Genomic DNA, 25,168 nt, shown 5'->3' on the forward strand with positions numbered 1-25,168 from the left:
GAGGAGGCTTGGGGCTGGCGTGCGTGTGGGTCAGATGTAGTCTCAGGCTTCAGGTACGCTGTCCCACGTCCTGCACACCTTCCCAAGGGCGGACGCCCCCAGGGGCATCTGTGCCCGTGAGGTGCCCGTGGCTCCGTGGGGGTGCTGACAGCCAGTGGCCGCCTGTCTCCCGTGAGAGAAGTGGGGGGTCCCGGGTGACCATGGCCCCATGCACAGGCAAGAGAACATTTTCTGGAAGGAAAAGTGGGGTGTTCCTGGGCAGACCCCAGTCTCTCTACTGGAGAGCAGCGTGTTGCTGGGACTCTGGCGAGCCCCAGAGCAGTGGCCCCGGCCTCCTGGGGTCAGCGTCCTTCCTTGGTTTGACGGGATATTGCCGCACGAGAAGTTGCATCTGGTGTGTGTGGTCCGCCGACACGTGGATGAAGCAGAAGCAAGCGTGGCTCAGTGCACAGAAGGAGAAGCTTCTTTCACAAAATACTGAGGCTTCGTGCGTCATGTCAGTGCCGCGTTTCTCTGGCGTGCAGTAGTCCGTGTGTTCCCTGGGGCTGTGGCTGGGGGTGCCACGGGGGTGCCACGCGGGCGGGGCTGGAGGGCGTGTGCCTGCCTGGCGGGGGCCCTGCTCTCCAGCCTCTGAGCCAATCCTTTAGTTTTATTGGAGCACATTTTGGGGGAGAGAATTAGTCTGAGCCCGATTTCTCTTCTATTACCCTCGCGTAAGGGTGATCTAAGTGTGATTACCACGATGAAGGCAAGCGCGATCCCAAACAACCACAGCCCGCTGCGCACAAAACTAACAAAACTTTCTGTGCTGATTTATGGGTGCGTTTGGCTCGGCATGAATTTCAAATGCCGCCTCTGGGAGCTGCACTCCAGATAATGTGAGACCATTTTTAAAAAGCAGATTTGTGTAGTCGATCAGGGCCGAGGCGTTTTTTCCCTCTCGCCCGTAGTGAGAAATTGGTTGTTCCCATAGATCACAGGGACTGCTCCGAGCTCTTATGAAAGATGGATTAATTTCACTAATGCTCCAAAGCGGGGCTTTCACCGGCAAGGCTGCGTGCTGGTAACCGACCCACAGCCTCCCTTTCTCCACGCTGATTTATGCCGTCCTTTAGTGGATGAACCGTCCTGCACTCTCCATCCATCTGCCGGCTAAAGGAATCCTATTAACAGGGTCTGAGCGGGGACTTCATACCGCAAGGTGAGTGATGTGGCGCAGCCCGCCCCCAGCCCGGCGTGACGTGGTTTCATTCCGCGGCGACAGCCTCTCAGCAAGCAGGGTGGGCACCCGGCCCCTGCTGCCGGTGCGTGGTCGCCCGCCGGGAGTTTCAGAAGGTGCCTGGTGACCGGAAAGTTCCTGCACGTGGATGGAATGGAACCGATCAGTCTGCATTTGAGGGAGCCCCGGTCTGTGACGGAGGCACCGGTTTCCCCGCTGCAGGCCCTTGTGGGCGCAGGACAGCCGTGTGCGTGTGCACTTCCGTGGGACGTTGTGCAGGGAAGCCTCCCCAGGCAGGCACTTGTGCCCCCTGATGACGGGGTGCGTCCCGGCCCCGCCCTGCCCCTGCGCGGCCCGGGCGAGCGTCCCTGGTTCGGGGCTCAGCCACGGTAGGGAAGGGAAGTCCCAGCAGAGGCTGTGGGGATCCCAGTCCTGGTTCTCCCGGCAAGGAGCCGGCGGCGGCGTGCGAGTGACCATGTCCAGCTCTGGCTCTGCTCCGTCGGTCAGCGGTGACCGTCACGGTGACCGTTGTGGCGTTGTCACGACCACGGCGGCCCTCGGGGGGGAGGGGGAGGGGGCACCAGGGGTGAGGACGGTGGTGTCCGGCAGGGCTCCTGGTGCAGCCCAGCGACGCCCACAGACACGCGATCCACCGCGGAGCCCGGGCACCAACAGGTCAGCCCCTTGCAGGCCTGGGGAGTAGCCCCACGTTTCTGTCCGGGAACTCATCAGGAATGCAGCCCGAGCGCACGCGTGATGAACTCACCTCAGAGTGAAGGGTTTTCTACAAACTCTTAGTTAGGGTATTTGGGCGTATTAATGTTTTACTGTCAAACTCTTTTGAGATTTATTTGCAATGTAATTCAAAACCTTAAATTTAGTTACAATTCTGAACTTAACAGCTATTACAAATCTTTATTATATTAGAAAAAACAACACATGTTGTGTTTTATGTGCGTTTCCTAATAATGTTAAACAACGTTCCCTTATTGTGGACAATTTAAACGTCTAAAAACTATACACACGTGGTGTCTATTGAAGGTGCGCACGTGGGGCGCGTACGGAGACCTTAGCTAACTCAGAATTGACCATTGAGAATCATTAATTTTTGGCTCATTACATCCAACTCACAAATGCCTTCCAGTTTTAATGGGCAAGACCCGTGGTGGTCAGGTCAGGTCCCGCTTGGGGGCTCAGCAGCAGAGCTCGGCACTAGGCTGGGGCGTGGGGGTCTCACGTGTCCCGGCCACAGCCACGCTGCTCTTGTGGAAGCGGGGGGTCCACCCTGTCCTCTCCTCTGACACCCACATCCACACCAGGTCCTGTGGGTGCGTCAGGAGGGCAAGGACCGCAGCCTCTCAGAGCGTGCGTGCCGCAGAGCGTCCGTGATTGTGCAAGAGAGGAGACAGAGCCCGGGCCGGAGCCAGGAAGGGCTGTTGGGCTCAGCCTGGCGAGCTTGGTGGGGGCCAGGGGGTGTGCAGTGGACGCTCGGCCGTGGGAGACTCCAGAGCTTCGGGATTTGCACCTGGAGGTCATGGTGACCTTGAAGACAGCATCCCCCCCAAGCTGGGCATCACCAGAGGAACCAAGCTGTGCACCTTGTGATGCTGGTCCCAAGGGAGGGAGCCGGACAGTGTCTGAGGGGAATAAGAGCTCAAGCAGGGGTTTCAGCTGCTGAATTACTCGATTCAATGAAGAATCGCCACTGAGGTGTCTAGAGCCTCCGATTCTGGACTCACACGGAGAGCGCTTTCCGCCAGCGTTTTGCTGAGGGTGCAGGCGGTTACCACGGGGACCGTGCGCTCAGGCCCCTGAGGTCAGCACAGCCATCCTTCCGTCCTCCCCCTGCCCTCCCCCCCCCGCGCCCCCCCCAGCTGCTCCTGCCCACACAGCGGAGGGACAGGCCCCTGGGGCTCGGGGGGACTGCACATTTCCATCCAGCTTCCCAAAGTGTTGGCAAACTGGGGGTTCAGGGGGTTCTCAGTGCCTCCTGGGGCTCACAGGGCGTGGGAGCTGGAGCGCCACTCTCACGGCCTGGGCTGTGAGCTGCCCCGTCTGGCGTGGCTGTTGAAATGGGACGAATCCAGATAGCACGGACCGTGTGCCGCGCTCCATGGCACCGCTAGCCGTGGCTCCCGTGTGGGGCAGCAGGTCATGGCGAGACACCCACTTCCTTGCCAGCGTGAGCAGGGTGCACGAGACGGTCACCCACGCCGGACGAGGGCAACATCGGCACAGGCGCTGGGCACGGGTAGGCCGGCCTCTGCTCAGCCGGGCCACCCTCGCCGGGAAGATCGCGCCGGCCGGTGGTTCCGAACCTGCCTTCCCGGGCGCAGAGCATGAGGCGCCGGGGCGAGCCTCATGCGGGACGCCTGCCCCCCGTTCCTTAGCAGAAGCCTCCAGTGGACGGATGGACGTTGGTTTTTCTGACTGAGAAGCATCTTGGGTGCCCCCCCCCCGGCTTGTGTCCGTCCCCGTCCCCTTTTCAGCCGGCTTATTGTGCACCTGTTTGTTTTTCAGTGCAAGTGGTCGAGGAAAGGCTTCATTCGGACGCGGTGGTGTGTCGCGGACTGGTACGTTTGTCGTGGGGACTGTTGCCTCCTTCAGAAACTTCGGGATGCTTCCCCGGCTTTGTGTGCTGCACCCGTGGTGTGACCGCACGTCCCGTCACAGGCTGCCCGCCCGCTTTGTTTCCGGATACTCGGTGTGGCACGGTGCCATTGCCTGGTCCCCGAGTCTGGGGTCCCGGTGCAGGCCCAACACAGGCCCCAGAGCGTCCTCCCGTGGGCACCGGTGTCCAAGTGCCCCCCAGGCAGCCCTCCACAGGCCAGGGTCAGCTGCCATGGCACAGAGCACAGGGCAGGCAGATCCCCCAAGCCGACCTTCGGGCCTGGCCTGCCCGGGGCTGCTCTCTGTCTGCAGCCGCCGCTTGCCCGCTGCCCCAGTAGAAGCTTCGGAAACCCCACACCTGGTCTCCTCATGTGAGCCCCTGGGACCATGGGTCTTAAGGTCCTAGAGCCACGTGTGTCCCATAAGCAGCTGTCAGAGGCCTTCAGTCAGCTGAGGGCACGTCCAGACGGGTGGGGGCACTGAGTGCCTGCCAGGTGCCCCATCCCAGGCAGGCCCTCAGCCACCCCTGTGGTTGGCACAGTGCTCTCCCTGGGGCCCTCGGGCACCTCTCCCTGGGGCAGGGGGCAGGGCAGGGGGACGAGGAGCTGCAGACTCTGACGGTCCAGCAAGTGCCCTCACTCATGCGCCACTGGCCGCTGCGGCACAGTGTGGGCACCGAGGATTGGCCTCCCCCGGCCGCCCGCCGCCCTGGGAAATGGCTGTGAGCTTGGCACATACGTCTCACGGGGTCCTCGGCCATGCAGCCCGGACACGGTGACAACCGTGGCGTACGTGTGGGCACGCTGACCTCCGTGTGAGACCCCACGTCTCCTGTGATGCCCGGGGGTCTCCGTGCAGTGGGAGGGCTGATGGCCAGAATCTGGCCTCACTGTGCGTGTCCCTGCCTCAGGGACTCCCTGCCGTGGGGACTCCCCGCTGCGGGCACCGGGGCCTTCTTGCCGCTATGGGCCTGGGGACTTCTCACCTAGAAGGAACCGAGTTGTGCCCCTCCTCTGGGGTCACAGCCTCAGGGGAGTGGCCTACAGCTCCCGAGGCACCGGCCCCACACGGCCCGGCCCGCTGCCCTGCCTGGGGTCTCAGCCCCGTCTCTGCTGCCTCCTGCTCTTCCCTCCTCCGCCCGCCCCCACGTCCTTCCGTTCCCGTTTCTCCTCCCCCTCCCCCTCCTCCTCCCTCTGCCCTCCTGTTCTCGTCCTTCTGCTCCTGCCCGGTGGGGGACACTTGAAACAGCCCCTTCCCTGTTGGCCTGATATCTTTAAAGACTGTGAGGTCGTGTGTGCCCTGCTCTGACTAGGCAGGGGATGTGCTCTGGGGGGGACATGAAGTGGCCGAGGAGGACAGGGCTGGGCGCCGGGGGTGCTGCCTGCTGTGACACCCTGGGGAGCTGGGCCACATTGCGTGGCCTGTGGCACCAGCCCTCTGTCACCATGTGTCCTTCTGTCCCTGCAGTGCCTTTGACTTGGTCAACATCCATCTTTTTCATGACGCTTCCAATCTGGTCGCCTGGGAGACGAGCCCCTCGGTGTACTCGGGGATCCGGCACAAGGCCCTGGGCTACGTGCTCGACAGGTAGGTGCCCGCCGCCCCTCCTGCCCGCTGCCTCCACCCTCGGATGTTGCCCCACATCCCAGCCCCAGTCCCAAGGCTTGTGCAGGCTCGGCCAGACAGACCCGAAGGCGGGGGCTGCCTCCCGGAGAGCGAGGCAAGCGTGCAGAGACGGCCACTGGAGCACCCAGGCTTTGGCCCAGGGCACAGGGACGCTGCGGATGTTCTGCCGACCGCAGGCGGGCCTTTCCATGGCACTGCTGGGCTCGGGGTCCCGGGTTTGTGGGCCTGGAGGCCTGGCAGCCCACCTGCCCCGGCTCCTACGGGCCTGTCTTGGTTCCGTCCACTCCTCGCGCTCCCGCTGGGCTGGACCCCACGTGGCCGGCGGCCTGCGCATGCCCGCGCTGTGTGTCTGTGGTCTCATTGCGACCGTGCTGGCGGTCAGGACTGGTGAGCACCTGGGAAGAGAAACAGCCCCTTGCTCTGCGACCAACAGTGGGGGTTGTTTGGTCCTGGGCCAGCCTCCCCCTTGGCTTGCTGAGGGACTGTCCGTGGGGCTGCCTGGTTCTGCCTAGTCCTCAGGTCACCCCTCAGGTCCTAGTCCTGCGGGCTTCCATGCCCCAGGGGATGTCAGCGACCCATTGGGCCTTCGGAGACCTGACCTCATTTCTGCTCAGGCAACCTCGGATTTCCCTGGGGCTGCCGCACCCCACCTCGGCTCCATCCCAGGGCCGGAGCTGGGCGTCCGCGGACATGTGCCGAGAACTTAGACTCCGACCGCTGACCCCTCCCTCCTGCACCCAGCACCGCCCCGGCCCCGGCTGCCCACCCCACACACGCACGGCCCTCCGGGGCTGCTCGCGGGATTCAGCCGCGACGTGCTCTGCACAGGGAGCGGCTCTCAGCCTCATGCCTTCGGGTATGGGACGGTGGCTGTCGGGTCACATCCGGGGACCCTGGCTCCCGCCGCCCGTGCTAGGTCCACTCGGAGGAACCGCATATGAGACTCGGGTCTGTTTGTTTCTGCTGCTGCTCCCGTGTGGAGGGCCTTGGCCGTCAGCCCAGAGCAGGCTCTGTGTCGGCCCCCCAGGCCCCAGCTGAGCTAGGCTCAGAGGCGGTTTGGACGCCTCGGATACTGCAGGGGCCTGGTGGCCTGAGCCAGCCCGAAGCCTGGGCATGGGCAGCTGAGTCCCGGCCCATGGCCGCCCGCGCGGAGCTCCCCCGTCCCGTTCCCATGCACACCCGCTCTGGAGGGCCCCCAACATGCAAGGCTCCGCAGCCGCACGTCTGTGCTAGGGGATCTCCGGCACTGCCCGGGCCGGTCAGGACACCCGGGTGGGCCCTGGCCAGCCATCTCCTGGAGGGGCCAGGAAGGCAGGGATGTGCGCGGGAGCGACCCTCAGGGGAGGGCACACCTCGGGAGAACTGTGGGCCTGAGCTGCTCTGGTGGGTGGGAGCCGGGACCCTGTGTGGGCCTTCTGGCCGGCTGGACTCTGTGCGCCCACCCGCCGGCACCTCCCGCAGAGTCTGGGGGTCAGGATGGACCCCTGAACGGCCTGGTCTGGGTGACTGCAGCCAGGCTGTCCGTGGGGCCGGCTGCTACAACGTGTCGTCACCCTGCACTGCTGCTCCTCGCAGCCTCCGGGAAGGCAGCCGTTGGGTTTGGGGGCACTTTTTTGCGACTGTGCGTTCCCATGAATCGCTTCTGTGCGGAGCTCAGCCCACTGCAGAGCCGGACCTCCGCGGAGCAGGGCCGGCCGCCCCGCACAAAGGGCAGCTCTGTACGGGCGCTGACTGACGGGCCGGCCTTTCATCGGGCGTCTGACCTTTTGGCGGCCACCAGCAGACCGCACTCTGCTTCGCCGATCGGGAGGACAATGCCACGCTGGCCCTTTGAATGGACGCTGCCACCAACAGTGCCCCATTCACGGCGTTGGGAACCTAAGGGAGCATTGTCCGCCGTGCTCTGGGGGACGCGGGGAGACAGCAGGGAGGCTCCTGCGAGGGGAGCCTGCCTGGTTCCGGCTTCGTCTCCCCGTGGCGTCAGACCCGGCCAGAAGCGGCACAGCGGCCCCGCATACCGTCCCCCCGCGCCGCCGGACCGAGGCCTGGGTGAAAGCCCGGAGGCACCGAGCACCACGGGGACAACTTTTCTGTAAATCCAAGATTGTTCCGCAACAAAAACAAAGTGTACGGAAACCCACGAGGCAAAGCTTTTCTCTGCAGCGTGCAGACTCCTGGGAAGCGCTTGCCCCCGGCAGTGCCCACGGCGAGTGCCACAGGGCGCCTTGCGGAGGATGTGGCCGCTGTGCTGACGCGGACCCCGGCCGGGCTCCCCTGGACAGGACCCCTGGCTGCGACGTCAGCACTAAGAAAGCACAGGCTGCGGGCCATCTGGGATTTATACAAATAATAATTTTAATGTTTCTTGTGCGGTTCATGAATAGTTTGCTTTTCATGCATGATTAACGGAGAGCGTCCGCCTGGGCCCTGGGTGCACCTGGGGACCCATCCTCCTGCGGGAGCGCGTGCCCCCGGTGCCAGCGGCTGCGCACGGTTGAGCACTCCGGGCGCGTTCTGTGGCCGAAACGGGGCGGGGAGCTTGGAGCACCGTCCCTCCCGAGCCGCCAGCGCCACAGCTTCCTGACGGCTCCCCAAGCTTTTGGCCGTGAAATGAGATTTTTTTGCACAAGTGACAGGCTCTTCTGTGCCCCCCTTTGAAACGTGGCCTGGCTTAGTCCAACAAAACATTCTACGTTACAACTGTGAAATCGCGGCCTGAAGCGCCCCGTTGTCCTCCATTATTTCCTCAGAAACAGTCCATTGTCCTGGCGCTCAAGTTAATTTGATCAACATTGGGACATTTAACTTTTATGTCCAGGCAAAAGAGCTGTTTCATGCTCATTTTGGGCATTCAAAGGAAATGATTGCCAGAAAAATAATGTTGCTCCGAACAATTGGGAGCAATTAGTTTCCCAGGGAGAGGCGATGTGATGCGGCCGCCACACCGCTCCCCTTTGTGGCCTCCTGGGCGGCCATCAGTCAGCTGTCAGCTGCTCAAAGACCCTCCAACCTAAACGTTTCTCTTCAGGCAGTTCCCAGAATCGCCGGGCTGTTCAGCGGGCAGAAGAAAAGCCGCTGCGTCTCTAGGCAGAGGCGAGCACAGCGCTGAAGACTGGGGTCATTCGGGACACTCCCTCCGCGTGGCCAGCCGCAGAGCTCCTGCTCCCAAGTGCCCGTGGGCTGCCGGACGTGCACATGTCCTCTGGGGTGTCCGCCACCCCGGAGGTCGAGGGCACCTGTCGTGTGCATCTTGTGTGGTGTGGACTCGGGGGCCACACAGGCCCGTGTCCTCACCCCTGCTCAGCCTGAGGGCTCTGGGCCCCCAGCGTGTACCCGACACCCAGTGGGAGCGGCTGTGAAGACGTGTGAAGTCCAGTCGCCGTCCCGACAACATGAGCTCATTCTTCCTTCTGTCTCACGATGGACGGTGTCTGTGAAACAGACTTTATTTCACTGAAAACAAGTTCAAGCGTCCAGACTGTGTGCCCCGCGGTCTGCTGGTCACGGCCGTGTGTCCATGTTGGTCTTGTGTGTCCTTCTGTTAGGACATACAACGGCGTCCTCGAGCCCACCCTCCTTTCCCGACTCTCTTGTGTCTGCTGCCGCCCCCGTCTGAGTGGCCTCTGTGGCCGGACCTCTCTCTGTGGCGCTCACGCCCGCAGGGTCGCGCCGTCACTCGTGTAAGTGCGTCGCGGAAGCCCCGTCGCTGCGTGTTCCTGAGCGTCCCGCTGAGCGCCTCTGTCCGCGGTGTCGGCGTCTGGCCCGTCCCACCGCGTCTTGACCACTGACCGCTGCTTTGTTGGCGTCTGGCTATTTTGTTTTGCTGACGGGACGCCGTGGCGAGCTGTGGTCTGGCCCCTCTGCACTCTGGACGGGCAGCCCGCCCGCGTCCTTGGCCTGGCCAGCATCCGTGCTCACGCTGGTCCAGGGACTGTGGGTGGTGTGTGTCCCACATGTTTCCTGGGCTCACTGGCAGTGGAGGTTTTAAAGGTGCCCTCGGCTTTCCAGGACACTAACTCTTGTGTCTTCTGTCTGACACTCGAGGAGCTTCTGTGACCATGCGGCTCGTGGAGCCGTCTGAGAGTGGCTGTCAGTGCCGAAAACACGTGTTCCCTCTCTTCCTGCTGTTTGCAGGCTGCGGCCGGGCCTGGAGCCGGGAACCCACTGCCCGGGGCTCCCGGGAGCTGCCATCCTGGGCCTGCCCCTGCATGCTTCTGCTGGAGGACAGTGGGTGGCAGCAGCAGGGCCTCGGTCACTGGGAAATGCCGGCGAGAGCAGCCCCGTGGCAGCGCACGACAAGGACCCTGAGGCCTGGGCGGGGACTGCCCCAGTGGCTCAAGTCATCTTGTGTCCTCATGCTGCAGTGCCGCAGACCCTTGGCTCAGACGACACATGCTCGCTCCTCACCGCGCAAGAACACGCCAGCTCACCGGGTCCTGCTGAGGAGCCACAGCCTGGCCGCCGTGTCGCACCGGCCGAGAGCGCGGAGGCTCTGCTCCTGGGCACGCCCCACCTCCGGACCCTTCTCACCTGCATCACTCCCGGGGTGCGTCGGGCCGTGGCCAGCCACACGGGGGTTGGGGCCTTGACCTGACAGGGACACCCGCGGGGCTCAGCAGGGCCTCACGGACTCCCGCTGTGAAGACGAGGCGCAGGTGTTGGAAACGCGGCAGGGGTCTGCGGCAGGGGCCGGGCAAACGGTGCACTTGGCGGCTCCTGCCGCGGCCACGAGAGCTCCGCCCGGCCCGGTGCTGCCGGTTGTGCCGTGGCCCCTCCAGCTGACCCCATGCCTATGGCCCACGGTTTGTGCGCCCCCCGCCCCCAGCACCAACAGCAAGGTGCCCTCGAGCGAGGGATGCGCCAAGGTCCCAGCACACACGTCCCACCGCCCAAGGGGTGCCTGCCAGGCCTGCGACCGCGCCCCACTGCCGAGCCACACCGCTCCCCACCTCCGGCGTCTCAGGAGTCACACCTTCTGTCACTAGGCCCGCGAGACACCTGGCCCTGGGGAGTGTGTTGTGCCCTGAGCGCTCACAGCCGGCCGGTCAGCGGGCCGTCACTCAGGCCCCTCAGGCGGCCGGTGGGGACGTCGCCTGACACCAGAGGGACAGTCAGGTGTCTGCCTGCCCGACGCTGACCTGTGAGCAGATGCTCCCTTCATGCTTTCTGAGATCCCTTTCCCTGTGCCTGCCTCAGATGCGTCGTACATGGACAGTCCTCCCCCGGCTCCCTGGTCCTGGCCGCTGCCGCACCCGTGACTGTCCCGCGCGTGCCCCGCTGGCTTTCAGAGCCACACCAGGTTCTCGGGGGCGACAGGCAGCCTGTGTGCTCCTGGTACTGTCCGTGCTGCGGCGGCCAAGGCCAAGGCCACCAGCCGGGAACGCCGGAGTGTCCGACTCGGCCCAGGGAACACCTCGTCCTCAACACACGAGGCGTGTCAACGGGCCTTGTCCCATGATGAAATCGCCTGTCAAAACAGAACGAGACTCTGTTTTCAAGGCCTAAAAAATGGATTTTTATGGCTTTTCTTGTAATTCTCTTTTTGAATTAGGCACAGGATATTGATGTGGTTCTACTTTTTAATCATAATAGCGTCTGACAAGGTAATTAATTTTAAAACAACTTTTTTCTCTTGGTCCAAATGGCTCTATGCTGAAATTAGCCGTGAGTGCCGTGAGGGCCGCGGGCCCGGCACTCAGGCGATTGCCTCGGCCCTGACAGCCTCCGTCTCGCCAGCGCTGCCGACGGCACTTGTTATTAATGAGCACAGGCCATTACATCAAGAGGAGCAGGGCATGGAAATGGGATAAAACTTAGATTTTTAATGATAGTGTTACAAGAATCCGGCCCTGCTGACCGATTCCCTGTAGACGACGTGGCTCCCTCGGGGGCAGGGCAGACGCCGCCGTGGGCATCCTGAGCACCGTGCGGGCAGGAAGGGCCCGCGGTCCAGGAGAACCTGCGGCAGCGAGCGTTTCTCTCGCTGGACGCCCTGGAGCTTTGTGGAGTCTGTTCAGCCCGATACCGTCCGATGAGCCAATAGTTGTTTGCTTCCGTGGTCTATTCCCACAGTGCCACTGCCGGCGTCCTGCTGCTGCTGTCCAACCCGTCAGGCCGGGACCTGTGGGGACATGGGCGGCCCATGGCCAGTGCACGCAGGAGCCCAGGCTCTCTGCAGTCCGGGGAACACCCTCTCACTGGTGCTGTCTCCCGCTCGCTGGAACCCCAGGCTTGGACCTGACCTCTGTGGTTCCTGTTGTCCCTCTGTCTGTGGGCAGTTGGCGCTCCCACCATGGCCTCCACGGGTCCCGGAGACTCAGAGCAGCCCAGTGACTCCAGTGGCTCACACACCTTCTGAATGTTCATTGATCTCAGAAAATACGAGGTGCTTGCCTTGTTCCCGCCCAGGGCTTGATGGGGACGTCCCACAAATCACACGGGACAGATGGCATTTCTTAAGGCGGAGATTTTACGAGACAGTGTGGGCTCAGCACATGGGATTTGACGGGCCCGTGTTCACTCTCTTTCCCGCTCTGATTCATCTCCGAGAGCTGTGGGGACAGAGGAAGAATCCTTGGTAAGAAACAGACTCTGCACATACGTGATGTGTGTACACACGCCCACACGTGTGCAACAGTTACACACGCAGGACGTGCACGTACACCACATACGCAGCACACCCGCGTCATGTGTCTGCGGTCACACCTAGTCTTGAGCTCCATGGTCCCCGTCCCAGGAGGAGCACGTGTGCAGAGAGCGGGGTCAGGAGTCTGACCCGTGAGCCGCCCCCAGGAGCGCCGCCGCTCAGTGCTGCTTGGTGGACAGAAGCTGAGGGATCATCAGAAACGTAGATTCTCCGACACACAGAGGGAGCAGGAGCCAGCCGGAATGTGCTTTGGTTTCGTTTTTCTCAAAAAAAGGAAAGAGAAATGCGTCTGTGAGACACGAGGCCGTGGACGCTGGTGGGGAGGTTGGGGCACGGCCCCCGGGGGTCCAGGAGCCGTGCTGACGTTCTGCTCACCCATCCTTGCCCGCTCCCAGCGACCGGCCGGCGCCGGGGGTCGGCAGCGGATGAGCATTAGGAAACCGTCCCTGGCACAGCAGTCCCGACCTCAGAGACCCCTCGGCCCAGACGGCACCCACCTGGCCTTTGTGTGTCCAGACCTTGGTGGAATGATGCTCAAGGAGCCACCCTGGCCAGGTCAGGAAGCCCGGCCGGGTGTGGGCTGCGGGGGGAGGGGAGCGGCGTGGAGGGAGCAGCGGGGTCCTGAGACAGGGCAAGGCAGGCCGGATCGCGGGAGCAGCTGTTTGCCGAGGCGACCCTGTGCCTCCTCTGGGAGCCCCTGGGGACAGGTGCCCTGGGGGGCAACAGGTGTGACCTCAGAAGACAGAAATCCGTCCCCATGAAAAGCTGTGAATGATGCTGGTTTGGGTTCTTAAAATCATGTGATTAAAGCCCAACGGTTGTATTCTGTCCCTGTGACCTGGCCCCGGAGGGCCTGCTCGTGGCAGCACCGGGACCGTGTGCAGGGCCCAAGATCTCAGGGCTGAGGCCGCCTCCCAGGCTGCTGGGGCATCTGTGCACCCGACCTGCACCCTTTGTCCGTGAGGCCAGGGACCGGGAGGCCGTGCTCGTGTCCTGATGGGACATCGGAGACCTTTCCAGGTGCCCTATACTTGTTCTCTGAAGTCTTTTCTTCTGAAGCTGTTTAATGGCAGAAGCAGCTTCCGGCCCTTCAGGGTGGGGGAGGGGGTCCACGCGGGACTGGGGGAGGGGCAGACCCTGGGCTGGGGCAGCAGGCGCCCCACCAGCACCCCTGACACGCGTATTTTTTCTTTCTTTTTTTTTTTTTTAAAGATTTTATTTATTTATTTGACAGAGACACAGCGAGAGAGGGAACAGAAGCAGGGGGAGTGGGAGAGGAGGAAGCAGGCTTCCCTCTGAGCAGAGAGCCCTATGCGGGGCTCGATCCCAGGACCCTGAGATCATGACCTGAGCCAAAGGCAGAGGCTTAACCCACTGAGCCACCCAGACGCCCCTGTGTTTCTGAACAGTGTTTCCTCAGCAGCAGAGTTTAAAGCAAGTGAAGGAACCTGCTGTTTGCACTCACCAGTGATCTTTCCTTTTCAAATGCATGTAGGAGCAGAAAGTGTTTCCAATTAAAAAGAAAAGCAGGGTATTTGTGGACTGTAACGAGATGATACAGTGATGGAAGTAGGACAGAAATGTGAAAACAGCCACGATGTCCTTGAAGGAATCGTCCTCAGGACGGGCGTCCCTGTGGAAAGTCACGCCGCCAGCCAGCCTGCGGGGTCGGTGGCGGTCTGCAGGGGAGCAGTGCAGGGCCTCGAGAGGCCAAGTGATGTGGGGGGTTTTGTGCTCCGTGAACCGACCGGGAAGAGGATGGAGCGTGGAACACACGGGCACTCAGCTGGCCGCCGTGAAAATCGGTACGTGGAGATGCCCAGCGTCACCGCGCTGTTCCGGACGGGCCGGAGGCTGACAGGGCTCTGCCGTGAAGGTGGGAATTGGGGAGCCGTCCGCACCCGGAGCTGCGCGGCCTTTCCCAGTGCCCGGACAGGGGCCCGCTCGTGCGAGGTGGAGATCAGCCACGGCGGGAGGCCCACGAACCCAGATGCCAGCCACAGACCCAGAGGGTGGGTTCTCACCGGCTCCGAGGGCTGCTCCCGAGCTCATCAGGAACGCGGCGAGAAACGGGAGAAGAACAGGGTGGAAACGAGTCAGGACAGAAAATGCAGATTCAACACGTTCCGAGCAGGCAGGGGCCTTGTGTGGGGCGTGCGCAGGGGTGGGGGGAGCGGAAGTGCAGCTTGTTCCCCGGACGGGACGGCTGGGCAGAGTGTCGACAAGTGCCATGAGGCATTGGTGAGCTTCCCGACACCAGGACCCCTGTGTCCCCTGTGCCCCCGTGCCCCCCACTGCTCACAGCCAGGTACGAGCAGTCACGGCCTATGGAGACCTTTCTTGTGACCCAGGAGAGCATCACGGAGCTGGGCAGGGCATCATGTGCTCCTGTGCTCTGTCCGTCCTTCTGTCTCTCAAGCTAATGAATTGAGGAGGCCAAAGCAGTGGTAAGCAGTGCCGGCGTCCAGGGGTTGAGGCGGGGGAAACCACACCTGCGTCCATGGGGGCGAGGCAGGGGACACGGCGCTGGCGTCCAGAGGTGGCCAGGGCAGGGGACACGGTGCCCAAGCATCATGCTAGGCCCTGCGGGCACAGAGAGGCATTACTCGAGGGACTGGAAATGCACCAGATTTCTTGGTAACCAGAGAAGGTTTCCAAGTCAATCTGGGTAGGACATTGCCCCTGGCCTTTGCTGGCCTGACGTTGGGTTTTAGTCCATCCGGGGATGTGCCCTCCACCCTGTGCCCCTGCAGCCCCACAGCTCTGAGCTCTGTCCCAGCAGGTGCGAGAGTAGAGCCGTGCCCCCCCCGACCGTCCGCCTGCACCGAGCACGTGCTCTGCTCCACGGCCGTCTGTTTTGCGTTCTGCCGTCCCGTGAAAGTAACCGGCGCTCGGCTTTGCCACCAGAAGCGAACGGTGGTCATTAATCACGCTGGGTAATGCTGGGCCGGGTGGAGGGGGCCGCCTTCGCGCCTCGCCGTGAGCGGAGAGGTGACTGGGTGGAGGCCGCTGGCTGGCGCAGAGGCCGGCGCACTTGGTGTGTGCGAGCGTCAGAGCAAGGGTAGGAGAGACCGTGGTCGATTGGAAACGACACAGCCCGCGCCAACCTTACCTCGCACCTCACCGTGCTTTTGTGCCTCGGAAATGTGGAAACGGGCCGGTACCTGAACGCGTCAGAGCCGACACAGGGGTCCGTCCTGCTGGGAGGGGTCGTGGGCGTGCCAGGCCAAGGCCCCGGCCAGCAGTCCTGCCCCTGCGTCCCCACCCGGCTCCCCCCCCGAGAGCCCCGCGGCCGGCCATCATTCTTCCCACGCGCAGGCTACACTTCCCACCAGATGCGGTTTCCACGCTGCGCAGGCCCACTGGGCAGGACACGTAGGTGGCTCGCGCGTGTCCGTGTGGAGAGAGCCGCGTGCGTCTGGTGGGTGTGTCGCGGTCACTGCTGCTCGGGAGCACGTGGAAGGTGCGTGCATGGGGCGTGGGGCAGCAGAGAGGCTGATTGCCTGGTGTGACGGTGATGTTGTCTCCTTCTCCCCTCCCAGAATCATCGACCAGCGGTTCGAGAAAGTGTCCTACTTTGTGTTTGGCGATTTCAACTTCCGGCTGGACTCCAAGTCCGTGGTGGAGGTAGGCACCTGCCCCAGCCTCGCCAGGAGCCCACGGTCAGGGCCCTCACAGGCAGGATCAGCTCTGTCGTTTTCACTGCTCGTATTTAAGACAAATATTCCTCATGAGGAGGTTTTAGAGTTGACAGGGGCCATTACTGGAACCAGAAAGGGACAGAGTCCCGCCGACCTCCGCAGTGCTCAGGTGGTGGTTGCCAACGGCGTGCCGTCACATCCTGCTGGGACGGTTCTGTTGTCCGCTGTTGAAAAGCAGACAGGCCGGTGGGGAGATGCGGCTGGAGGGGCTGCTTCCTCCTCTTCATGGCTGAGAATGCGGGAAACCAGTCGTTCACCGGAAGATTCGTGGACGTCACTCGGTTCCTGGGGCGTGGAGGCCTGTGTCTCCTGGGTGCACCCACAGGCACCCGGCGGGGCGTTCCACTAAGAACAGGTGTGGACAGACAGCCTTGGCCCTGCACTGTCCCAGCCGTGGGACCTCAGAGCATCACCTCCGCAGCTGGGGAGGGGGCCTGGGGCTCTGGTTTGGGGCTGAGGGTCCACCGTGTGCCTGTGCAGCAGGGACCACAGCCCCAGTGCCAGCGGCAGTCAAGGGGAGTCTGCCCAGACCCCGCCAGTAGGCCTGCACGGGGAGGCCGGCAGCCCACAGCAGGGGCACAGCGCACTCCCGGTGGAGACACGGGGGCTGTTCAAGCGATCGCCCTCCGGTTGGGATCCCGGGGCACAGACCCCACTGCGTGTGCATTGTCTGTCTCTGCAGAAGTTGTTCCTGGAAGTCAGAGGGGGCGGGCTGTCCATCGGTACAGCTCCCTGTGGGCGACAGATGAGGGATGTGGGAATTCTCTCGTGATGCAGCTGATCCGATGGCGCCCCACTGGGCGGGCCCACAGGCAGTAGGCGGGCGCATCTGGGCGCACTGCAGGTGCTGGCAGGCCGGGGGGCGGGGGTGCCAGTGCTGCGGCACGGGGCTGTCCGCCTGGACGGACCGGTGAGCCCCGCCGGGACTCTGAGTCCTGCACATGGCGCTGCTAGTTTGGTCTTCCCCGTGTGGAGGGTGGAGGGCAAGTCCGTCGGGGCCCAGGCTGAGCCCGGGAGCTTGTCCGTCTTGTGGAAACGTGACCCCGTGTCTGACGCTGTTAGGGCCCCAGGGTCCTTCCCCAAGGGCTGCCACCAGCATTAATTTCAGGCCACTGGGGGTTGAAAAGCCACACTTCTGTGACATCCGGACCCTCTACGCTGGGTGACCCCGCTGGGCACACTGCCCCTCCTCGCCCCTCTGGCCTAACCCAGCAGGCTGTGCGCTGGGGGAGGTCCGAGGACAGTCGAACGTGGCCTTTCTTCGCCGTGAAACAGAGACCCCAGCAGGGGGCTTCTGCTCCACGCGCGGCCTGGGCTGCCCCAGGGGTGCGTGATGTATGGCGCGGCGGCTCCCCGCAGGGGCTGAGCCAGGAGGCTGGCCTGCAGAAGGCGGGAGCCGCGGGGTGGTGGGAGCTGGTCGCGCGGGAGCCGGTCGCGCGGGTGCTGGTGCCGTCAGAGCCTCCTGCCTGAGAACCACACTTGCCCACCCCGGGCTGAGACCTGTGGAGCTGGGCTCCTGCGCCGCACGCCCTCCGGGAAGACAGCGGAGGGTGGGCAGCACTCAGAGGGTTAACAAAGGGTGCTGCGTGCCGTTTGTCACCTAACGTGGCCCTCACGCTCAAGGTGCCTTCTCTGATGCCTCTCCCCTGCTCTGTGGCCTTCGCAGCTCGGCCCGTGTCCTACGACAGACAAGGGGCTTCTGAGCACGCTGGTCCCGGCAGGTGGGAGGGGCTGTTGCGAACCGGGGTCGGTTCTCCTCACGGCTGACGTGTTCTCAAGATCGCTGAGGAGCTTCAAGAGTCTTGTGTAACCCGGACGGTTCCGGGGTCCGTAAGCGTCTGTCTCGGAAGGGCTACCAAGTCTGAAAGTCTGTCCTACAGGAAAGCAGAGGAGGGTCTTGTTCTGACGATTTTCCCGTCAGATTTACGGACCTAGAGAAGGAATGACTTGAAATGCTCTTTGCAGAAGAAATGGAGCAGCCCAGATGTGCCTGCCCTGCCGGAGCCCACAGGCCCCTGCGCTGGGCCCCCTCCTGTCAGCCCGACTGGCCCTGGCCCAGCATCTTGGGGTCCTGGCCCCATCCCCCACCCCAGGGCAGTCGGCCACACCCCACCACCAGCCAAGGGGGCGAGGGGACGTGGGGAGGTCAGGCTGCCTACATCTCCGGAGCTCAGATGGTGACAAGCTACGATCCCACAGCGTCTGCCCCTTCCCACCCCTGCACGTCTGTGTGACGTCAGGCACCAAGTACGGTTTTAAGTACCTGGAGAGACGGTAACTGTCTTCCGTTGTGTCATCCCTCCTTTGAGGAGGTCACGTAATAAATACATTCCCGGTGCGCCCTCTCTTAAACGTTTCCACGCGTCCCTCCAGGTCCCTGCTGACTGCCCTGCTGGGAGGCCCCACCGTGGTGGTGCTGGGGAGGCCCGGGACCGTCGGTGGCTGGAGGTCTCAGGAACCCGAGGCCCGAGCCACAGCAGGCCGAGCGGGGACACCCAGGGTGTGTCGTTGGGAGGATGAGGGCTCCTGGCGTGGACAGGAAGGGTCCAGGGAGGCCTCCAAGGGTCCCAGAAGGCGCCCCGATGGTAGCGTGGGGCTAGCACGACACTTTCTCAAGCTCGTCGTCCTGACGTGGCCTCTCCCAGCCTCCGTCTTCTCGGCCCTTCCTCCTCGCCCTCGTCCCCTCGCCTTGGGGCCCATCCAAAAGCCAGCCTGGTTCATCTAATTACGTCTACAAAGACCTTCCTTCAAAATAAGGTCGTGTTCTGAGGTCTGGGTGGACACAGATTTTGGGGTTGCTTCAACCCGTGATGCCAGGACAACACTTGAAAGGCCAAATGCTGAACACAAACATGCTTGTTGGCAGAGGTTCATCTACACATAAGTTAAGCTGGAAAAGAACGAGTCTCTGGCACTGGTGATTGATTTCAGTGCGCGAGGTAAGGCGTCTGTAGGTACCAAATTTTAAAATACCACATGAGCATCTCTTAGAAGATCAGAATCTACTATTAGCATGGCTTGGCTTTCTAAAAGGGTTATTTTTTTTTTAATTATTTTTTTTAATAGATTTTATTTATTTGTCAGAGAGAGAGGGACAGAGAGAGAACAAGCAGGAGGCAGAGGAAGAGGAGGAAGCAGGCTCCCCGCCGAGCAGAGAGCCCGACGCGGGGCTCAATCCCAGGACCCTGGGATCATGACCTGAGCCGAAGGCAGAGGCTTTAACCCACTGAGCCACCCAGGCGCCCCTTAAAGGGGCTTCAATTATAAAAAACAACTGATAGAGATTTTGTGGGAACCCTGAGAGTCTGAGTCAGCCTGAGGTACCCACAGCGGGCCTGCGAGCAGACAGTTGAGGAGCGGCGTTCCGGAAACCTGGGCACCCTGAGTCCGGCCCTGGCGAAGGTGGGTTCAGGGCCCAGCGCGCAGGCTCTCCGTCGAGCCTCTGACCCACTGCACTTCGCACTGCTCCAAATTAACTGCCCAGTGAGGATGTACGGAGACCGTCGAGCACCACCTCCGGCTGGGCAGCGTCCCTGGGAGCGTGTCAGAAGCGCGTCCGTGGGGCCCCAGACCCGCAGGCCCTGAGCTGAGAAGCATTAGGTTGAGCCTCGTGCATCTCAGGGGCCTCTGGGCGCCACGGCCCGCGTGGGGTCGGGGGACAGGCTCCCGCAGGTGCGCAGCCAGGACGCCCGCCGAGCTGGCGCTGCTGAGCCACGGCTCCCCACGGGACGCAGACGTGGTGGCTGGCGTGAGCTCCGGACTGGGCGGTGCCGCCGCGACCCCATTCCTGCCGCCATGTTTCCAGAACCCTCGCAGAAGGCCGTCCTAGGGGCCGTCAGCTGCTGGTTGGCTTTCTCCAGCCTGCGCGGGTGGTTCTGGGCCCCGCTTCCCGGCAGGCCGCTCCCAGCCGGCGTCTTTCCTCGTTTGCTGCGCGTCGGGCTGAACGCAGGACCTGGCCCTGTGGCGACAGCCTGGTGCCAGCGGGGCCGTGGGGGTGGGTCTGCCTCGTGGTGGGACAGCCCCAAGACCTGGCCGGACTGGGGACACTGGAGTCCCGCACCTCGTCTGCTCTGCCTGACGTGCCTTCCCGTCCGTTCCCTGCGCCCTGGGGAGTCGAAGCAGCGACCTGAGAGCGGCGTTCCCCTGGGCGCCCATGCTCGTTGGGACCGTGTGCTCTTCGCAGGAGACTCGGATGCCGCTGAGTCTGCGGGCCAGACGCCAGCAGGGCCTGTTTTGGGTTGGGGTCTCCTGTGGGAAGGCACAGCTGGGAGCTGTGGGGTCTTGTCGGGTTCTCAGGTGTAGTCTGGGGGCATCAGTGAGGTTGGCATGCAGACGGGGTAGGAGGTGCAGCCCTGGACAGGCACTGGGGTGTGGGCAGCCTGGAGGAGGGGGCTGCTGTCCATCCTCCACGGGGCCCAGGGTGCTCTGTGTCCCTCTGCAGTGCCAAGGAGGTGAGTGGGGCGCCCGACCTGTCCTTCTGAACCACAGCACGGCCCAGGAGAGACACCGGCCAGAAGAAGGCGGCGGGGCTGGACCCACACTGCCCACCACTGGCCTGGGCCTGGGCCTCCGCCTCTCCACCCGAGTGGACAGGCAGACCGCCCGGAGCCGTGACTCCTCTTGGAAAAGCCGCTTGCGGACGCCCACATTCAGTGCAGACTGGGTCCTGGGGACAGGAGGAGGACATGCTAACCTCTACCCTTGGTTCCGGAGAAGGGGCTACACGTGGTTTTCGGATCACCTGAGGGCAGCGTGGCTGGTGAGCAGGAGTGCCCTGGACAGTGTGCAAGTGGGAAGACTGAAGGGGGCATTGGGATGGACACGGGCCTCTTGCCGGACAGCGACTTGGGTCTCTTCCCACGGAGCGCTGCCCTGAGAAGCTGCTGCCTGACTCGGCTCTGGGTCTGGTTGCCGCTTCCCCCAACTAGAGCGGCCGGGTCAGCCCGCCCGGACCTGGGGCGGCGTCCCGGCAGGAGTCATCAGAGGTTAATTCAATCTGCCTCAGAACAATGAGGGGCCAGTGAGCGGCTCGCGGCCGCGGTGAAGGACAGGCAGCGATTGTCCGTCCGGCGGCCGGAGCGGAGTGGGGCGGGGCGTCTCCCAGCGTGGGGGTCAGCCAGACCCGAGCAGGACGGGGAGACCGTGTCGTGGCCGAGTGGCCGGGAGCAGGGCCTGCCGCGTGTGTTGAGACGACCCCGGCCCAGCGAGCCGGCAGCTTCCTGTTTCGGAGGCGCGCAGACGCCCACGGGCTCGCAGGGCAGAGCCGGGGAGACGGCCCGGGAGCAAACTTGGCCGCGCCAGAGCCGTCATTAAAACACACACGGACACGACCGTCACGTGCCGGCCGACGGGCCGCGTGTCACGGAGCTGGTCTCTGACGCAGGCTCCGGCTCAGCCCTGCGGGCGGCTCCGCTCCAAGGCTGTGCTTCATGCCTGGCGCGGTGGCAGCTGGCAGCTGGGGCGCTCGGCCGGCCGCAGTGACAGAGAGTGACGGCCGTGCCAGGCGCTCCGGTCTCCGCGAGGCCCGGCCGCGCCCACCTGCCGTCTCCATCCCTGCCAGCGATGGTGATGAATGTGTGGTGGAGGCTGGTGGCCGTTTTGAAAACCCAGTTGGCAGGGACGGAACCGTGCCCGTGCTCAGGTGCCAGGTGGGCCCGTGGGGACCTGTCTGGGAGGGGCTCCCCCCGCGCTGACAGGGACAGCCTTGGAACGGACCAGAAGGACCCTCGGCAGAGCACGCTCCCTGCATCACAAAACCACCAAAGACCCCAGCCAAGAGGAGGGGTGCGGCCAGCTCCCCGGTGGCCAGAGCCCTGTCCCCAGAGGCCAGACTTCACTGCGGCCAGGGTGCTCCTGTGTCCTGGGGAGGGCGCTCCCACTCAGCCTGAAAGGGGTGTTACCCCATCATGGCCTGGCCCAGCGTCTCCGGGTGCCCCCCAGGACCCAGCCGGCCAGAAAGGTCACTGTGCCCCCACTGAGTGCAGGAGGAAACACTGGGGCCTCTGGTCTCCACGTAGCCTGCTGCACCAGCCGCACCCCAGATATTCCACCACCAACATGGTGCCCGCAGCCCCCCAACAGCTCCCAACAGCCCGTGACAGCCCCCAGCAGGGAGGCAGTGTTTCTGCTGTGCTGTGGTGGGAGTGGCCCAGGAGCTCTGGCCAGCCTGGTGGTCGTGGACAGGTGGATAGTCGATCACGCCAGCCCACGTCCAAGAGGCACCCGGAGAAAGCTCATTGGGCGTGGAGCCGTCACAGACCCGAGCCCCAACCTCTGTCGACTCTGCTGGTCGTGAGGGTTTTTCTTCTGAACTGGGGGCCCGTGTGGACAGGCCGCGTGTCCAGGAGGCCTCCGTGCTCCGGGCACCGCTGGTGTCTGCGGCGGCCCAGGCGGGGCGCGTGCGGGCGTGAGCGTCTCTGTGGGGCTCTTCGAGAGTCTGGTATGAGAACAACCGATTTTCTCATTCAGATCATTACATTTATTTCATTTTTGCTTCGGAAGGAAAGAGACCTCTCTCTGGTCTGGTTTGTTACAGGGCCTGTGGCATCAAGCTGAAGCGAACTGTTGTTCATTTTTTTTTATAAAAACTATTTATTTATTTGACAGACAGAGATCACAAGTAGGCAGTGAGGCAGGCAGAGGGAGAGGAGGAAGCAGGCTCCCCGCTGAGCAGAGAGCCCGATGTGGGGCCCGATCCCAGGACCCTGAGATCATGACCTGAGCCGAAGGCAGCGGCTTAACCCACTGAGCCACCCAGGCGCCCCTGCAAACTGTTATTCTTAATTGTTCTCTTTCACTAAGAATGTAAGATGTTATTCTTAACTATGACAACTCCGGGTTTCGCATGCCGGGTATTTTCTCCCAGACGTTGCCTTACAAACGTTAGCTTCTATCTCCGATTGGTAGATTGGCGTCAAAATGGTTATTCCCACAATTACAGCAAGAAGTCGAGAGGAGACATTCCTCTCTCCTGTGCCCTGATCTGGGCGCTTGACTGGCTGGTTCACGGTCAGGTCCACGTTCTCGAACCTGTCCTGCCGTTTTCTGTGTGCCGCCGGCTCGTGCCTCCTCTGTCCTGCTCTCAGCGCCGGCGCCGCTCGTGGGGATTTTAGACGCGGGCTGGTGCCGAAGCTCGGTGGGGAGGCTCTCTGTCGGCCTGGGCCTGGGCTGCTGGCGGGAGGACGTGCCCCTGCCCCCGCTCCTCCCGGTCGGAGACCCGGTGTGTCTGTGGAAGCCTGGGTGTTCTCAGGAGACCAACCCAAGAGTGCGTGCAGTCTCCCCAGGCAGGGCCTCCTGCTGGCCCGAGCTGTGGGCGTGCACACGCTTGCTGGCCCGAGCTGTGGGCGTGCACACGCCTGCTGGACGCCGCTCTGAGAGGAGCCCCCGCAGCTTCCTTCCGGAACACCTGCTGCACGGTCCCGTGTGGGCTCACCACCACCGCTGGGCTTTGCCCCGTGTACCACAATCGCCTGCCCTTGTGGCCCGGCTGGAGCCGTCCTGGGAGCGGAGATGAACGGGTCTTTCTGGTGTGTTGTCGTGGATGAACAGTGCACAGTCGGAACCAGGATGCTACCCTGGCAACGGACCTGGCCGTCGTCACAGTGCCTCCTCCTGACCCGCCGGCGGCGCCCCCAAGCCCCCCGTGCGCTGGCCTGGGCCCTTCCTCCTGTGGCATTGGCACGTTGGGGTCCCCAGCGGTGGTGTGTCCCCACCTATTAATAGGTCTCATTCCCCTGAGAGGGCAACTGAGAGGGTTTGGGGGAAACTTAGAGCTGGAGCTTGTGGGAAGGGACTTTGAGGAGTCCACGTAAACGGGCCAGGGGACCCTTGGGGGCAGTGGGGGGCATTGCCTGCTGGAGCAGTGGGCACCTTTCCAGAGGGAGGACAAGACCCCGGTAGAAGCTGCGCTCCGTGGTCTTCAGGCCCCTGGCCCGATTCAGGACCATTTTCTGTGTGAGCGCAGACCAGCCTGGTCCCCCAAACCAAGGGGGCCCCCACCAGGACACTCCCGTCTGTGACCCCCAGGCCCGCACCCCTTCACACGTCTCAGGAGCTGAGTGTGCACGTGTGTGTGCCTGAGTGTGGGTCAGACGTGTGTATACGTACACGGGCTGCCCGTGTGTGCACATGTGTGTCCTGCACGTCCACTGTGTGGACACGTGCATCTGCGGCCTGTGTCTCCGAGCGTGCGTGTGTGTGTGCGGGACAGGGAAGGGGGCTTCGGTCACAGGCTGGGTGTGCATGGCTGTGTCTGTCCTATTTTGGGTGCCAGGATCCCAGACGTGCTCGGCAGCCACGTCCACAGGGCCATGGCCACGGCCACACCGGCTAAGGGGCAGCTGAGTGCCGTGTGCGCCTACCCGCAGCGGGGGCAGGCAGGAAGTGATGGTGGGCGGCTGAGACGCTCTTCTCCGAGCACTCTCCCTGGGACACATAGGTTAGGGGACCAAGGAGAGCTTTAAAGCCAATGGTGTCCCCTCCAGAGGCTTCCGGGAGTGGTGGCTCCCTGTTACGACCTTTGCATATGTTCAGGATTGGAATGGTGCCTGCAGATGCTGGTCATCAGGGAGTGCTAATCACGTGGGACCGACAGGTCTTAGCTTGTGTCCCGGCGCACCAGTGGGTGACCAGAGTGCTGGGGCATCTGCTGCTCAAAACCTGGCACTTAATCCCCAGAGCCCAGTTCACAGGGAACCACCCGTGGGCCCAACTGTGGGCTCCGAAGTGCTCGCTACCCCTGGACTCTGGGCCGTGTGGGACGCGTGCGTGGTGCTCCCCCAGGTGTGGCGAGGGCCCTTCTGGCCGGCGTCTCTAGAGGCTTGTCTGTGGCTAGCAGGTGCCGTTCTACTCTGGAGCCAGCTGTGTCTTCTAGAGTCGTTCAAAAACTTTAATTTTAAAAGGTAATGATTTTCCACTAACTTGCGTGAAGGAGAACCTGTTAGAAATGCTTCTTTGGTCACTGCTGCGCAAAGGCGTCTGCCGGAACTTGTACGTGTCGGACTTAGCCGGAATTACAGAATAACTAGGAGGGCAGTGGGACAGGGGAGCATCTGAGCGGCCTGCGGTCAGTCGGTGGTTTCCAGATAAGGGCTGTTGGTGTGGTTTGCAGAGTCCTCGTGGCACTCACAGCTGAGAGACAGGATGAGGAACCCCAAGCATCCCCTTGTGGGGATGGGCAGCGGAGTGTCCCAGGGCGGGGGACAGCTCGTGGCCATGACCTGGGTGCCAGCCGTTGGCCTCGGTCTGGCTCCTGCTGGAAGCGCGGCACGGAACCGGCTCTCCTGCTGGAAGCGCGGCACGGAACCGGCTCTCCTGCTGGAAGCGCGGCACGGAACCGGCTCTCCTGCTGGAAGCGCGGCACGGAAC

General features: G+C 63.0%; 1 protein-coding gene across 4 annotated transcripts in view; it reads left to right on the forward strand.

The window, feature by feature from the left end:
* INPP5A (inositol polyphosphate-5-phosphatase A) overlaps positions 1-25,168 on the forward strand; it is a 157,698-nt gene that overhangs the window by 108,170 nt on the left and 24,360 nt on the right. For all 4 annotated transcript variants that reach the window (XM_059398882.1, XM_059398883.1, XM_059398881.1 and 1 more), the window contains exons 7-9: positions 3,740-3,792; positions 5,297-5,416; positions 15,644-15,728. In XM_059398882.1, coding sequence (XP_059254865.1) covers positions 3,740-3,792; positions 5,297-5,416; positions 15,644-15,728 — 258 coding nt within the window. The remainder of the gene's footprint in view (positions 1-3,739; positions 3,793-5,296; positions 5,417-15,643; positions 15,729-25,168) is intronic.

This window comes from Mustela nigripes, chromosome 4 (genome assembly GCF_022355385.1).
Source record: "Mustela nigripes isolate SB6536 chromosome 4, MUSNIG.SB6536, whole genome shotgun sequence".
In the NCBI taxonomy this organism is placed as follows: Eukaryota; Metazoa; Chordata; class Mammalia; order Carnivora; family Mustelidae; genus Mustela; species Mustela nigripes.